Raw genomic sequence first — 14,323 nt, 5'->3', positions numbered from 1 at the left:
ATCTACAGATCTACATCTTCTTTCTAGTGAAGTGCCTCTTCACTGTGTGCACCATCTAAAATCACTTTACTGCAAGCATGTTATCAACAGGGCATTGAGAAATGAACAGTACAAATGTCAGAATTTATTGAGTTTTTCCTGTTAGTGTTTTTCCCTGTCAAAATTGCTAACTTTGGAAGACAGACAAATATTAAGATGAGACTTTAGCCAGACATTGTCTTCAGGCTTTGTATTTAGTTAACCACCTTCTAATGGAGTAATAGAACATAGAAGAGCATATCCTTTTAAATCTGTGTCTGAAGAGAATACAAGTTGAGTAAGACAGGGAAATTACAAGGATGTGCAGTTAAGACTGAGATCTGGGGAAACGCAAAGAGCTATTGATCCTGTTGTTGGGGGTCTGCAAAAAACATCTGCATGTGCTTTGCAGGCAGGTAAAAGACATAACTCACCACACAACACATTTAATACAACTTGAACCCATTAAGGAATAATAGATGTGAATAATAGATAATACATGTATGATGAGAAACAAATATATACTGTATATTACTGAAGTATACAATTAATTGTCCATTAATAATCGTGGGAATAAATGATAACTTAGCTCAGTTGTACTTGAACCTAGGCATGTCTAAATTGACACCCAGATGGAAAGAGCTCAGATTTACTGTGATCATGACAGTCAAAGATTTTATTTGCCTTCTGCACTATTTGTTTGACATAGATGTCTGACAGCTGTAGCTGTTGTGCACCAATAATTTTGCTGGCTGCCTTCACTGTCCTGTTCTGTCTGTTTTTTTATTATGTGTTAAAGGTTAATGTCTTTTACATCTGGAAATCTGCTTTCTAATTCTTATCAGGTCAACAATGCTCTGTAGTACTCAATATGTAGAACGAAACACTTTTTCAATACACAAACAATACACAAACTTTCATGAGAAGTATGCAGAGTCCACCTCAATTGTTAAACTACACCTCACTTCATTTTTTGTCATGTATAAATGCTGTGCTAGTGCTGATGTATTTAATATATGCATTCTTAAACCCAAACTTTGTTTTTTCAAACAAAACAAATGCCTTACATTGCACACACTGTAAAACTCCCTCTGAAAAGTTTGTCTGGGCTAGTGACAAAAGAAACAGGCGAAATAAACTTGCTCAATGATGATGTTCATAACACTTGACAGGTACATATGGGAAATTGCTGTACACTGAAATTGTATCATTGATTATTTAACATACTAGCCAATATCATTTAAGCCTCCTTTTGTGGTTGCAGGCTGTTAACAAGGTTCTTAGACAAATCCATTGCACAGCTAGAGCTGTCAATAACTCACTAACATTCTCTGTAGGCACAAGCTCATAAACTTTAAAAACTGGCAAAAAAATTGAAGGGCTGGAAACTGCCTCATCTTTATTATTTGTATTATTTACACCGCTTGAGGACCCCGGATGAAGTCTGCACTTAAGCCTGGAAGCAGCCATTTGGTGTCATTACCCACCCACTAATCTCCTGGCAAATCCTTACAATCAACTCTGACCAAGTGACCCAGATGCAGCAAACACATGGGGGACCCCAATCTTTCCTGAAACATCACGGGCTTTTCCACACAGCTTTTTTTTCCCTAATCATAGTCTTGAAACGAGAGAGCCTTACTTACTGAAATCCCCATTTACAGGTTCCTTCACCTACCATCCACCTGGAATTGATCTGTTTTACTTCCAAAAGAGTGGTGAACTTACTACAAGCACTCTAGTACCCACTAGAGATTTCTGCTGTTGTGAAGCAGTGGAGGAGAGACATGAGGGAGTATTATTTATGGCTGCTAATATAAACAATAAGTTGACATTGTAACTTAAATAAATATACAAAGGATGATAGCAGCACTTGATAACTTGACCTAGTGAATAATAAACTGATTTTCCAGGTCTTCGATCGTTACTGTATGTATCCAAACTGGTCTTGTCCAGTTGTTCTTTGTCCTGTGAAAGAAATGACAAAAATGACTGTAATCTTAGTCTGGCATAGACATCTATATAGTTATTTCACCATCTTCTTTCACTTCAGTATCTGTGTTAGTGGTGACTGCCCCTACAAGACACACTGTGTTATACTGCTCCTTAGATTAGCTCTCCACCCATCTGCTAATCCAGATGGTGGAGGCTCTTCAGCATAGGGTATCATAGACACTTGCTTGGGATTTTCTTATCACTAAAACTTTACTTGCAGTGTGGAAATCCACCACTCAGTGGCAGCAGTAGCATTTCCCAGAGGGAAATGGACTAAGCTCCTTGCATAACCTGCTTCATGAATGCTTGGAAAATCTAAGGCCAGGACGAAGCAACATGTCAAACTTTAGTGATTCATACTCTGTGAGAAACAGTGTAGCTAATATAAGCCACGTGTCTGCAGGATATTTTCAAGCAAGGTATTCACACATTTAACCACTTCAACATCAAAACAAAGGCCAGGGAATTTATTTGTGTTTCGATAAGCAAAGGCTATATACACAGCTGCAGTTTCCTTGACATGTGGTCTTAAAGCAGGCTGAAACAATGACCAGCCATTGTAATGCTTGGGAAAAGTCTACATAATGAGCACTTTCAGCTAAACACCATGGAGACCACGGAGACTGTTTTGGAGCCAATACTGGGGGGGTGGGGACTCTTGAGTGTCCTCAGAAACAACAGAATATGCTTCATCCAAGAAATAAGAGCTGATCTCTTCTTACAACAATCACAGCAGATATCCTGGCAGAAAATGTTGGTTACTCATGTCATGTACACTTGGGGGTTCCCAATCCTTGTCCAGGGAGCCCACACCCCTGCTGGTTTTCATTCCAGTTGAGCTTAATTACTTAATTGGTGCCTTAATTGAGCTAATATGTGCCATCAGTGCTACTTTTTTCCAGTTCAAAAGTTTAGCATTTGACGTTACTTCTTAAATACAATAATTAAAACGCAGCCTCCAACATGTTTATAAGAGCCGAAAACAATCAAAGAGTTCAAGTGAATCCTATTATTCACATAAGTCACTTAAAGGTTTGTTTGTGTATCTGAGAGCATGCCTGGAACAAAAAAGCACTTATATGGGCCTACAAAGCCTGGATTGGGAAATTCTGCTGTATACCACAACTTCACTGCATTTTTTATCGATGTGCTCTTGGAAGATAGGTTTGATGCAGTCTGTGAGCTGGTCTGAGCACAGTCACCTTCTGTCGGGAGATATGAAGAGAGACTTCAGATTTTCAGGAAATTCCTTATCTAAAATTGCAACACTACTGCCGTCTGAAAAAAGAAATACATTAGCCTAAATCAAATTAATTATGCGTGCATCCCAGCAGAGGGCACTGTGGCCTTCAAAGGACTTAGTATGTTTCACACGTTATAAATTTGCGACCTACTGCTGGTAATGCCAATGATGGGGTATTACAAACCCTGTTCAGAGACTGTGGAAAATATAACTCAGCAATCTAAATAACGTGAGATTGTAAATATCTGCAACGCGAAAATACAAATACGTTAAAGTCAGATTCATGATATCGCTAGCTAACTGTAAAACCTGAATCCCTAGGAGCGCATAAAATGTTAATGGTAAGATTTGAATAGGAGCCCCTCGTGGTATTCCATCATAATACAGTACATCTTTAACATGGGTCACATATTAAGTGGTGTGTACCACTGTAACATTTTTACTAAAGTCCAATGCAAATAGTGATTGACGTTTCAGAAAATATCAAAGCATTTTATAAGTGAAACACCCATTTGAATTTATAAGTCCTTACTCCATCCATTTACCTTCGTATTGGAAAAAAACATAACAGCCATACTCACATAAGTATGGCTGTCCTTAAATGAAACCTTTTTATGCTGTAAAAGAAGAAAATAAGTATATAAGATTACTTAGGTAAATATTTATGTACATTAGTCAATATAATGCTTCAGTTTTCTTGTTGGGGATAGCTTTGAATCGTTTTCAAACACATTTTGAATGCTGTTTATTCATTAATTTGGCCTGATATCAAAAATTAAACGCTGCAGTTGATTATCTTCAAAATTATCTCTTTTAGATAATATACATTCAAACGTGCATGGTAAAATACATTTAAAGATAAAACATAATAAATCAAATATATCATATAAATGTGATATAGCCAGCTGCTGCCATATCACCCTGCAGCTCACAGCTGGCAGCCCACTGAAGCTCAGCAGGTGAGAGCCTGGCCAGTGCCTGGATGGGAGACCTCCTGGGAAAAAGTAAGGGTGCTGCTGGAAAGGTGTCAGTGGGACCAGTAGGGGGTCACCCTGAGATCTGTGTGGGTCCTAATGCCCCCAGTATAGTGACGGGGACATTATCGTGTAAAAAAAGGTGCCGTCCTGTGATTGAGACGTAAAACTGAGTTTCAGAATCTCCGTGGTCATTAAAAATCCCAGCGTGTTTCTAAAAAAATATAGGGGGTTACCTGGACAAAGGACTCCCCCTCTGGTCTTCACCAATCATGGCCTCTTAATAAGCCCCATCTCTGAGCTGGCTTCATCACTCTGCTCTCCTCCCCACTGAGAGCTGGTGTGTGGTCAGAGTACCGGCGCACTTTGGCTGCCGTCGCATCTTCCAGTTGGAGGGGAGTTCCATTTACCTGTGAAACATTTCGAGAGAAGTGCCTAGAAAAGCGCTACATGCAGTAAGTGTAGAGTTGTTATTATTATTATTATTATTATTATTATTATTATTATATTTACGATTATCGTTTTGCATATTGGAGATATAGATAGTATTTATATCATAAAAGGCTATAGTATTGTACTCTACTATTATCATTGAACCGTTAATTCGTTTATCTATGTTTTTCCTGTGTCAAACACTTTAAAGGATGCTACAAATATATTTCCCTGTGCATTGAAAAGGTATTCCTATAATGAAACAACACTTTAAAAAGTAGATAGTTTGAAATAGTCATCTACTTATTTTATCTTTAATCGTATGTGCACTTACATGTCCATCGCACAGGTACTAAGATCTAAGGTCCATGATCATTTAAAATTTTGAATAATTTAAATTCCCCGGTCTCATGAATGAGTAATTAAAGGTCCTGTATTTCCTCTGACATCAGCTGTAGAAAAAGTCTCGCGCCTGCGCACGGGCACCCACATAAAGGAAAGCTTGGACCGAGGTCTTTGTTTGGTCCTGGAGACGATTTCTGTCAAAACAAATTGATTTCACGAACACAGTTGTCAGAAAAGGAAGCAGATCTGTCAAACGGATTTTTGGAACATACAGCCCAGGCTAGAAGCGCCTTTATCTTTTTGCATGCACGTTATTTAATGACTGGAAGATAACATTGAGACTTCCTTTTGTATACAAACACAGCGTTCTGGTGTTTTTTAAGGTAGACTTCGAGAGTTAGAGATTTTTTGCTGTTTTGAAGTCTCGTCAACAAGATGGTGTTGAAAGCCATGGCAGAAAATCGTCGCTAAAAAAAAAGGGAGAGATCATCCTTCATGATCTCAAGCGCGAACATGACTGAAGAAGGTTATTTTTTTAGCGAAAGGCAGCCCATGGCATTGGGAGGAATAGGGCGACTTTCTAGCTGCCGGGAGTTTAACAGCCGAGAAGAGCGGGTCGACTCGCAAGAGAGCCCAAGATCCTGATTTTATTTCATTCCTCACCGAGCTGTCAGAAGCGCAGAGAGCTGGTAGAGATGGAGAGCGTGGGGAAATTCGAGTTCTACAGGAAGGACCTCATTGGACATGGCGCATTCGCAGTGGTGTTCAAAGGAAGGCACAAAGAGGTAAAAAACTAGACTTCCAGTGGGCTAGATAGTTTGTTGCATGCCTTTTGAAACTGTCTGGTGTCCCTGGACGTGTTTCGGGGGTGTATTCGTGCTTTTTATTTTGAAATAACGCGGCGTTTGCACAACCTGGTGAGGTAGTTCTTTAAAAAAAATACCTCCTTAAGGAGAGGCCTAGAAGAGTCCTGTATAGTTACAGTTTGATGGAAAACAACAACAAAAAAATGATAGTTTTACGAGGCACAAAACTAGGATTTATTTCACCGACTCTTCATGGTTAACTGAGAATGGTTGGCACTCCTCTGCCCATAACTAAAACGATAAAGGTGTGGATAGATTTGTTCTTATTCCTGGCAAAGGGCTTGTGTCGTTTTTTAGCGAGGGATTTCAAAAAGGCATGTCATTTGTACTGATGTTCTGATAACAAGGTAAAAAGAACGCGATTATATTTATAAAAGTATTCTAGTAACTTAAAATGCAAGTGTGCTGTCTAGTTTTCCATTACAAGGCATAAGGCGTTCCGTGACCTGTTTCTCAAGCCCATCAATTTAGGGGACACCGGACGGAGCAAGTTTGGGCATGTACTGAAGTTCTTTGTAGCGTACAATTCATTGCAATAATCTTGGCACAGACGCAATGTAAAATAATAATGTTTAAAACGTAATTAATACCCAAGGTTTCTTCCATGTTATCATTTTTTCCCAGAAACATGACTGGGAAGTGGCTGTCAAATGCATAAACAAGAAAAATTTGGCGAAATCCCAGACTCTTTTAGGAAAAGAGATTAAGATTTTAAAGGTAAGAACATCCCGTAACGATTGCCACTTTTAACGTCAGTTGCATTTGCGCCGTGACAAAGTCTTGACAACTTGTTTTTTTTTCTTTGTTAAAGGAGCTGAAACATGAAAATATTGTTGCACTGCACGACTTCCAGGTAAAGCACATTTTTAAGCCGTGTTCTCCAAGGACAACCCAAAACATAAGAATTAGGAATGCATGAAGTGCAGGGAAAGAAAGCACAAAAAAATAACTTTAACTACAACTTGGTGATTTGTTTATGGGCTTTATAATACTGCGTGGTGTCTGTGCAAAATGCCTCCACACCCTGCCTCCCTCTTTTACCTTTTGGTTTCAAAGTTATTCCTGAGTAATTTTGAAATGTATTATAGGGCTTATGTTTGACCTACATCCAGTTAGCATTACTTTTCCTGCCCCGGATTATAGAGAACGTATTTGCAGTATTTAGGTACCGCCATCTGGTTTTCCTGCTGTGTGCACGCAGTCTGCCCCCATAACTTTGTTTTGCTCTGGCACGCTGTGATCACGTGCTCTGCTGTTGACATTCCATGTGCCAGAGATCTGATTGGTTGGGGGGAGGAAGCTCCAGGCAACGAAACAGAGGTTCCTGGGAGTTGTAGTCAACCATTTTAAATGTATTCATTAAGAGCAGAGGAGAAGAGCTTGCTTTTAAACTACATTGTCCAGCGCAGTTGGTCGGTTTTCGTTAAAGAAATACGATGTGGTTTCACACACGTCAAATCGAATGATTCTGTGCTGGATGGCTTGAATGTAAAATTCTATCATCTTGACATTGGGTCTTCAATTATCCTATTGTTTATTTAATACTTGGGGAAAAAAATGGTGTAGTTCGTTTCAAGGTTGTTTTTGTGATGTTAATTTTTCCGCTGTAGCGTTCCAGAAAGGCTGAGGCCACAATCTCCTGGCAGCTTTAATAAAACGGTTTCAAAGGTTTTAAAATAAGGCTTTTCAAACAACACAGCAGACCGTTTCAGACGGTTTGAGAAATATGAGAGAAGCATTGTTAATACAAAAAGGATGTTGCACTACAGTATTCTTGAAAGGGTGTTATGAAGCTTCTACTTTTGTAATTACATAATGTATATAGTTGTATTTACTGATGCTACCCTTTTTTAAAAATATGAAAAGGAAATGTTCATAGATAATAAAGTCCATCCTTTGAATTTCAGCCATTGGCACTGCACTTTTGGGGCTCAGTTTTTAAGTGTTTTTCACTCTCTGCTGTAGTAGCTCAATGGTAGAGCTTAGAAGCAGTGTGAAGGATTGCATGCCCGAAAGTTGTGTGTGGGATCTACAATCCTTAACAAGTAGGAAGTGCACTAAAGTTGTCTGCTTTAGTCATGCTATGCATGTTTAGCAGTTACATCATTGTTGCATTTGATTAGTGGGTGGGGATGTGGTGAAGGTAGCAAAGGTTGCATTACACATCACTATTGTATCTCTCAAAAATACAGCAGTTCTTTAGTGTTATTTATATTCTTGAAATAAGCATAATTTAGGTGATTGTGTGAGGGCATTTTCTTGCTGTCTTGCATAATTTATGGGTAGCTTAAAAACGGTTGTGGAGTGCATTGAACACTGTAGCCGTGCACTGTGTAATATGAAACTTAATCCTCTACTCCTACCAGTTAAGTTTGTGCATTGAAGTTTTGTTCCCGGTGTTGCTCAACAATGAAGCTGAAAAACTTTCCAGTGTGCATGATCGAGTTTTAATTCCATGCTCAAGCCTTACGAGAGAAGTAAAGTTCATCAGTATATCTAAAGATCTGTACATCAACACTACTTATAAGTGGCAAAACAGCAGAAAGGTTTCAGTTTTAATCTACAAAGCTACACAGTAATGTGAATCGGAGGTTCATGTGAAGACCCTAAAGGTTCAGTATGTGGGGTTTTTGTGCTGAATTATATTATTTAGGGTGTGACAGCATCTCGGCTGGAATCGCATTTAAAACAATGACACTTTGTTTTGTTGTGCCTTGAATGAAGCTGAACTGATCATTTTATCGTACCTGTCTTCTAGCATTGTTGAAAGATAAGCAAAGCAGTGGCACATCTTAAGAGATTCCTCAAGAGAATCGCCCATCTGTCCTGCCAGTTCCTGGCAGTTTTTCATTGCCAGAGTTAAACTTCAGCAGGAGAATTTAATCTGTTTCCAAGGGCTCTTTATTACCTCAAGGTGTAGGTTTAATATGAATTTTTATTTGAGATCTGGAAGAAAAGCAGTGAGGTTCTTGTCACAGGGAATTGAGCAACGCTGCCTCGGTTACTGCAGCTGGAGTTGCAAAAGATGTTTAGACTCAGGAGCTAGGCAGTCACTTGAGGGTGTTCATGACAGATGGCCACTGAGTATTCTGCAGAAGACAGGAGCTCAAGGTGTCTCCTTGGTATCGGAAATGTGCCTTATCTGAAGCATGACTGTGCTGTGTCCTGCCCAATACTGTCAAAGCTTTGATCTTTGAGCAACTGGAGTGATGGAAAGCGGTACGCTCTCTGCTGCCATGACAGAATGGCTTTTTGGTTTTCAACAGCTTTCCACGATTCTGATATGTTTTAAAGTAAAACTTGACCAAGTGCTCGGTTTGTGGACAGTGCATTGCGACAGTGCAAAAGTGGACAATTGTGCCCACACCATCACACTGGGAGTCAATAAAGTCGCTGCACTTGCTACAGAAACAATAGTCGCAAAGTTATAGAGGCATCTTTTGGTGCTTGGAGTATTTTCTGTTCTATTGAAGAAGGTCGACGAACGACCATTTTATTATAATTATTATAAATTCTGAAATCCAGAAGGTGCAGCATTTTTAAATATTTAAAGTACACACCACCGTCGGCTTTATACTGAAACAATCTTTTATTAATTGTTAATTTCCTGTTCAGACACTTAACATCAAATGACCACAAGTCTTTTTGGCTGCAATTGTGCAATTTTTTTAGTTATTTTTATACAATCCCTTTAACAGAGGGCTTTAAAGCCCTGTCTGCTTATTTTGACTGTTTAAGTAGACATTTCAGAAATGTACCATAGGTCCAATTTTACACATAGGAGGCCAGTTGATCGGTTTCAGCTCTGCAAAGCATGCAAGTTTGGGCCAGGTATCAGTTTACTGGCTGCTAACTGTGACCATTTCTAATATCAGCAGAGATGGTAGCAGAAATGGTTAGGTGATGTTTTTGACCCTTTTTGCTGTTGTTTCTTCAGTGCTTCTATGACCTGTGTATATAATGCATAATCAAAATTCAGTCTCGCCATTGGATTTATCCTTGTGTCTCAAATGTTTTATTTGTGTGAAACAATGTCTATACGTTTTCATTACGCTGAAAGCCATCTTTTAAGTATTTGTCCTGCTGAAAGCTGTGCCTGAAGGAAAAGATACTGAGGAGTAGGTCACAGTGTTAAGTGTTGCAGATTAATGTTCTCAATATCACGGTTTTCTATAAAGGCTTTAAAGACATTTCGGATAGACCTTTTCATTATTGTGAGCTAGCTTGGTAATTTCAGATGCCTCTTTCTTAATTAACATGCCTGGAAATCCATCTAGAAATTGGTGGTTGGGTGACAAGAGATTATGTTGTAGGCCATAAGCGAAACTGTGCCAGGCAGTCAGCAGTAACTAAATCTGCCTGGTTACAAGGACAATGGAAAACAGATGGCCTGTGCTGCTCCTTATCCAGTCAATAGCAGAAGAAAAAATCCCTTAGTCAGCAGCAGCTGGCCCTGGGAACTGCCAGTCAACCTAACTGATAGGCTGCTTTGCATGAGGTGTCATCTGTTACTAGGTGATAAAGGATACCATGAGTGTGCAGCCCATTGTGGTTTAGAGGTTTTTCTTTGTGGGTATACAAAAAAGATGAGGAGAATAGCAGGAGGGGTATGGTGGGGGAGGTCTTGAACTAAAACTGCTTTACTGGTGCCGGAGTTTACAATGGGTTTGGAAAGTTTTAGGTCACTTCTGAAAGACCTAATGTCTGTTTTCTTCTCATGCATCTGTAGTTTTGTTTCATTGCAACATTTGTCAAAGTTGAATCCTTACTGTTGATAGTTGTGCACTACCAGATTAGTTGTACTGTATCTGCTGTTATTTTCCCATTGACGCCTTCTACAGTAAACGCTGATATCTAGAGTATGAAGCACCTTCTCTGTTAAAAGTAGCACATATTCACGTAAGAAACACTTTGAAAATATGCAAATTCCCTTTTGTATCTGTGATTTTTTTAAGCGTTAGATGACAGATTCTTGAATTATGTTCATTAAATATAATTCATTTTCCTCCCAAGCATTCCTTGTGACTTTTTCAGTGTGTTTTATGTAGTAGAATATACATTCTGAATGCTCAGCCTGTGTGTAGCAGAATTTCTCCAATTCCATGTTTATAAAATATTATTTTTAAATCGCTAACCATGGCTTGCTTCCCACCACAGACTAGCGTGATTGTGAACATTGGTGTGTGATTTACCCATGTTTTTTTTTCTGTGGAGGTTTGTTTTCATGTTTTTAACAATTGACTGTTTTACTTTTGATATTTCATAAGACAAGCCTCAGGTTCTCTCAAATTCCACTTGGTGTACTTCAGTACAGTGTGTTCACGGTGTTGGTGTTCAACAGTGTGTTGTATTGATATCTTTTTTGTAATCGGGGCAATAAAAGGAGGTAAGCAAAATAGCCTCTTTTGCTAGTGCTAATGAGCACATCTCTTCTGAGCCAAATGGTACACCAGGCTGCTTGCTGGTCTTTTCATACAGTATGGGTAATAGTGATCGCTCCTACAGCCTCTCTTTGAACATGGTTTCTTTGCACTGCAATCTCATGTTTTATTTAACATGAAGATTTTTTTCGTTCTGATTGAAGTAAAATGGCTTCTAGCAACCCATTTGATCCAGGGCTCTGGTGAATGAAACATATCACTAGCTTCCAAATGATCTTGATGAGATATGTATCTCGTATGTAACCTTGTGAAAGTTAAGGTGTGGATGCCCTACTCAGTAGACTTGAGCCCCAGTGATCTTTTTTTAGGATGAGCTTGGATAACCTGTGGAATACAGTGATTAGGCAGTGTTTGTCCAGACTGTGTGAGAGGATCAGGACAGAATATCTCAGCATGCATGACAGATGTACAGCTTTCAGCACTGGTCACACATTACAAGCCTGTGACTTTAGCAGTAGACAACCAGTTGATGATGAATGATAGTTGCGTAATCAATTTAAGTCATGTATAGTCGATAAAATCTCACTGTAAATTTGTTGCAGTAATTTTTTGAAAAAAGTATAAATGTGAAGTGGGCAGAATAGCACACATTACTTTCTGGTCTTCTTGAAATGTCTTTCTACTGATGGAGAAATTACAGCAGTTTTAAAAGGTAGATGGGGATTTCAATAAAGAGTTATTGATTCTTTTAGTACTTTTATTACAGTTGTAATTTTTTGCAACTTTTATGTGGTAAATTTCCACAATCAAGAATGGTTTGTCAGCGGAAGTCTCCTAAGGGAACATTGTTTCTAGTTGTATCCAGTGAACTTTATCTGACATGTTTAATACACTACTTATTTCACTTTTCTCCAGCCTAGATCCCCATTGACAGTTTTGGTTTCCATTTGATGAAGCTGAAGCGATCAGTACTTTGTGAAATAATTAGGAACATTTTTCCTGGAGATAAAATGCATTTGTTGTGTGTATGTGATACAGTACAAGCATCTACGGTAGCATGTAATCGCATACTATATGGATTCCTGATCCATATGGGTTGGTTTGAAATTGTGCCAGTGAAACATACAATTATTCATTTTTTCCCCCTGTTCCCAATTATTTTGAATCCACAAGAAATCTTTGGGCTGTGGAATAGTGAGCCATTCATTTTATAGGTTGATCACCAGTCCTTTTCTGAGACAAAAACAAGACTGTAAAACAAAAGTCTTACAGCTGACACTCCAATGGCCTGGCCTGAACTGTATACTGTAGTAGCTGATAATAGGTAGAAACCCTCGCTGATCCATCCTTTCATAACATTATTCTACAAGACAAGTGAAGTATGCTTATCTGAAACAATAAGGTACTGATCTCCTTGAAATGTGTTTTGACTTTCCTTTGTTCTGTTCATCACGTTTTTTTTTTTCTTGGTATTGTCAGCCTCAATTATGGATATCATATTGCCAGCAAGCGTGTTCATGGCACCAGCTTTATAACAGCCTTTATATAATTGCACAGTTTCAGTACTAAGCAACTGGAAGTATTACATGTAATCCGCTAGCAAGAGCGAGCAAGGGTAGCGCATTCACTTCTGGAACATCATAGACAGCCTCTACATAAGCACACAAATACATTTTGAATCAAAATGTAATCTGCAAGGGTTTAGGAAAGTCTTGTTTCTTTTTAGAGCGGATGTCAAATGAACCCTTTTGAACACAAGACTATAATAATGCTTCAGGTGGGGAGCTGTGAGGGGGGAACGAGGAGCCATTAATTTCATGCTGTAAAGTAAAAACAAAATTAGAAAACAAATCATGACATTTCAGGTGCGAGAGTGGAAATTTGAGGCGAAGGGGGTACAATGGGCAACATGAAAGAAAATGGGGGAGGGCAGGGTGGAGGTCTAAAGACCACAGTTTGTGTTTGAATAGACAGGTTAGCTGACTGAGTACTGGGAGAATGTGTGAGAGAAGTCTAAAGATCATTTTGACTTCTGAATTAAAACTGACTTACGTCCCATTTTCTTTGTTTCTGTTTTCAGGAAATGGCAAGCTGTGTTTATCTGGTCATGGAGGTAAGCTAGTTGCCGTGCTATCGATTTTTTTACAGCGTTTTCCTTATTACCAGAGTGTAGATTTCTGATCTGAGACAAAAGACTGGTTTGCTGTCGGTGTGAATTAGGCCAACGTGAGTGTTTGGACGACTGTATTTAACAAGGGAGCTGCCTATTTTGTCTGGGTTATGCAATGAATCAAAGAGCATGCACGATTATAAGAAACCTATAATGCCACATACAGAACAAATGCACAAGAGATATGGAACGCCTACAAACCTGTGTAACTGTTAGATAAAAGCATTAAATTGCCCTCTCCAGATAATTAGGCACTTTCACTTAGTTTGTATTGTAGTTCAGGGTAACATTACAAGAGAAATTCATCTCATTTTAAGGTTTTTTCACCAACAGTTGTGGTGGAGCACCAGTGTCCTTTCCCCATCTCCCACACTCAGAACATGGCCTGGCTATTGCTTAGCTTTGGAAATCTGGAATCATAAGCTGTTTCTGCAGGCCTAGTGAATACATTTGGAAAATTATGCTATAATTTGTAGTACAATATGAGCCAGGTATGGGCGGCGGTCCCTGAAGGGCCAGGTTGTTGCTGTTTTTTTAGTGATTAAGATCAAGTTGAAACGGGCAATTTGACTGATCCAAGTACTTGATTCAGTCAAGGTGTAATGGGGTGGGGGGAAGGGCAACTGTTTGTCTAGATCTCATGTTTCCCATCCTTGATTATATGCAGTAAAAACAGAAAATGTACAACAAGTAGGATTTAACAAAACCGTGATGCAAGTAGCAGTGTTCTTCAAAAGCAGCATGTTCTTGCAGAGAGATGTTTGGATATGATTTACTTTTATTTTTAAAAAATACCTATTTGTCTAGTGGTAACAATTTAATGCTTTTTCCATGTTATAAGGCAGTTTTAGTTATAAAAGACTAAAGATAAACCTTCCCTGAAATAAAGTAGCAGAAGA

At 38.9% G+C, this 14,323-nt stretch overlaps 1 protein-coding gene across 3 annotated transcripts in view; it reads left to right on the top strand.

Annotated features, from left to right (window-relative positions):
• The first annotated feature begins 5,129 nt into the window (after positions 1-5,129).
• The window catches only part of LOC148641671 (serine/threonine-protein kinase ULK1-like), a 43,044-nt gene continuing 33,850 nt past the window's right edge, over positions 5,130-14,323 (top strand). For all 3 annotated transcript variants that reach the window (XM_088618546.1, XM_088618547.1, XM_088618545.1), the window contains exons 1-4: positions 5,130-5,792; positions 6,498-6,590; positions 6,685-6,726; positions 13,335-13,367. In XM_088618546.1, coding sequence (XP_088474672.1) covers positions 5,703-5,792; positions 6,498-6,590; positions 6,685-6,726; positions 13,335-13,367 — 258 coding nt within the window. In that variant the 5' untranslated portion in view covers positions 5,130-5,702. The remainder of the gene's footprint in view (positions 5,793-6,497; positions 6,591-6,684; positions 6,727-13,334; positions 13,368-14,323) is intronic.

This window comes from Lepisosteus platostomus, chromosome 24, assembly GCF_059453375.1.
Source record: "Lepisosteus platostomus isolate fLepPlt1 chromosome 24, fLepPlt1.hap1, whole genome shotgun sequence".
In the NCBI taxonomy this organism is placed as follows: Eukaryota; Metazoa; Chordata; class Actinopteri; order Semionotiformes; family Lepisosteidae; genus Lepisosteus; species Lepisosteus platostomus.
The sequence above is the reverse complement of the archived record's forward strand: the minus strand, read 5'-3'. Positions and strand labels throughout refer to the sequence as shown.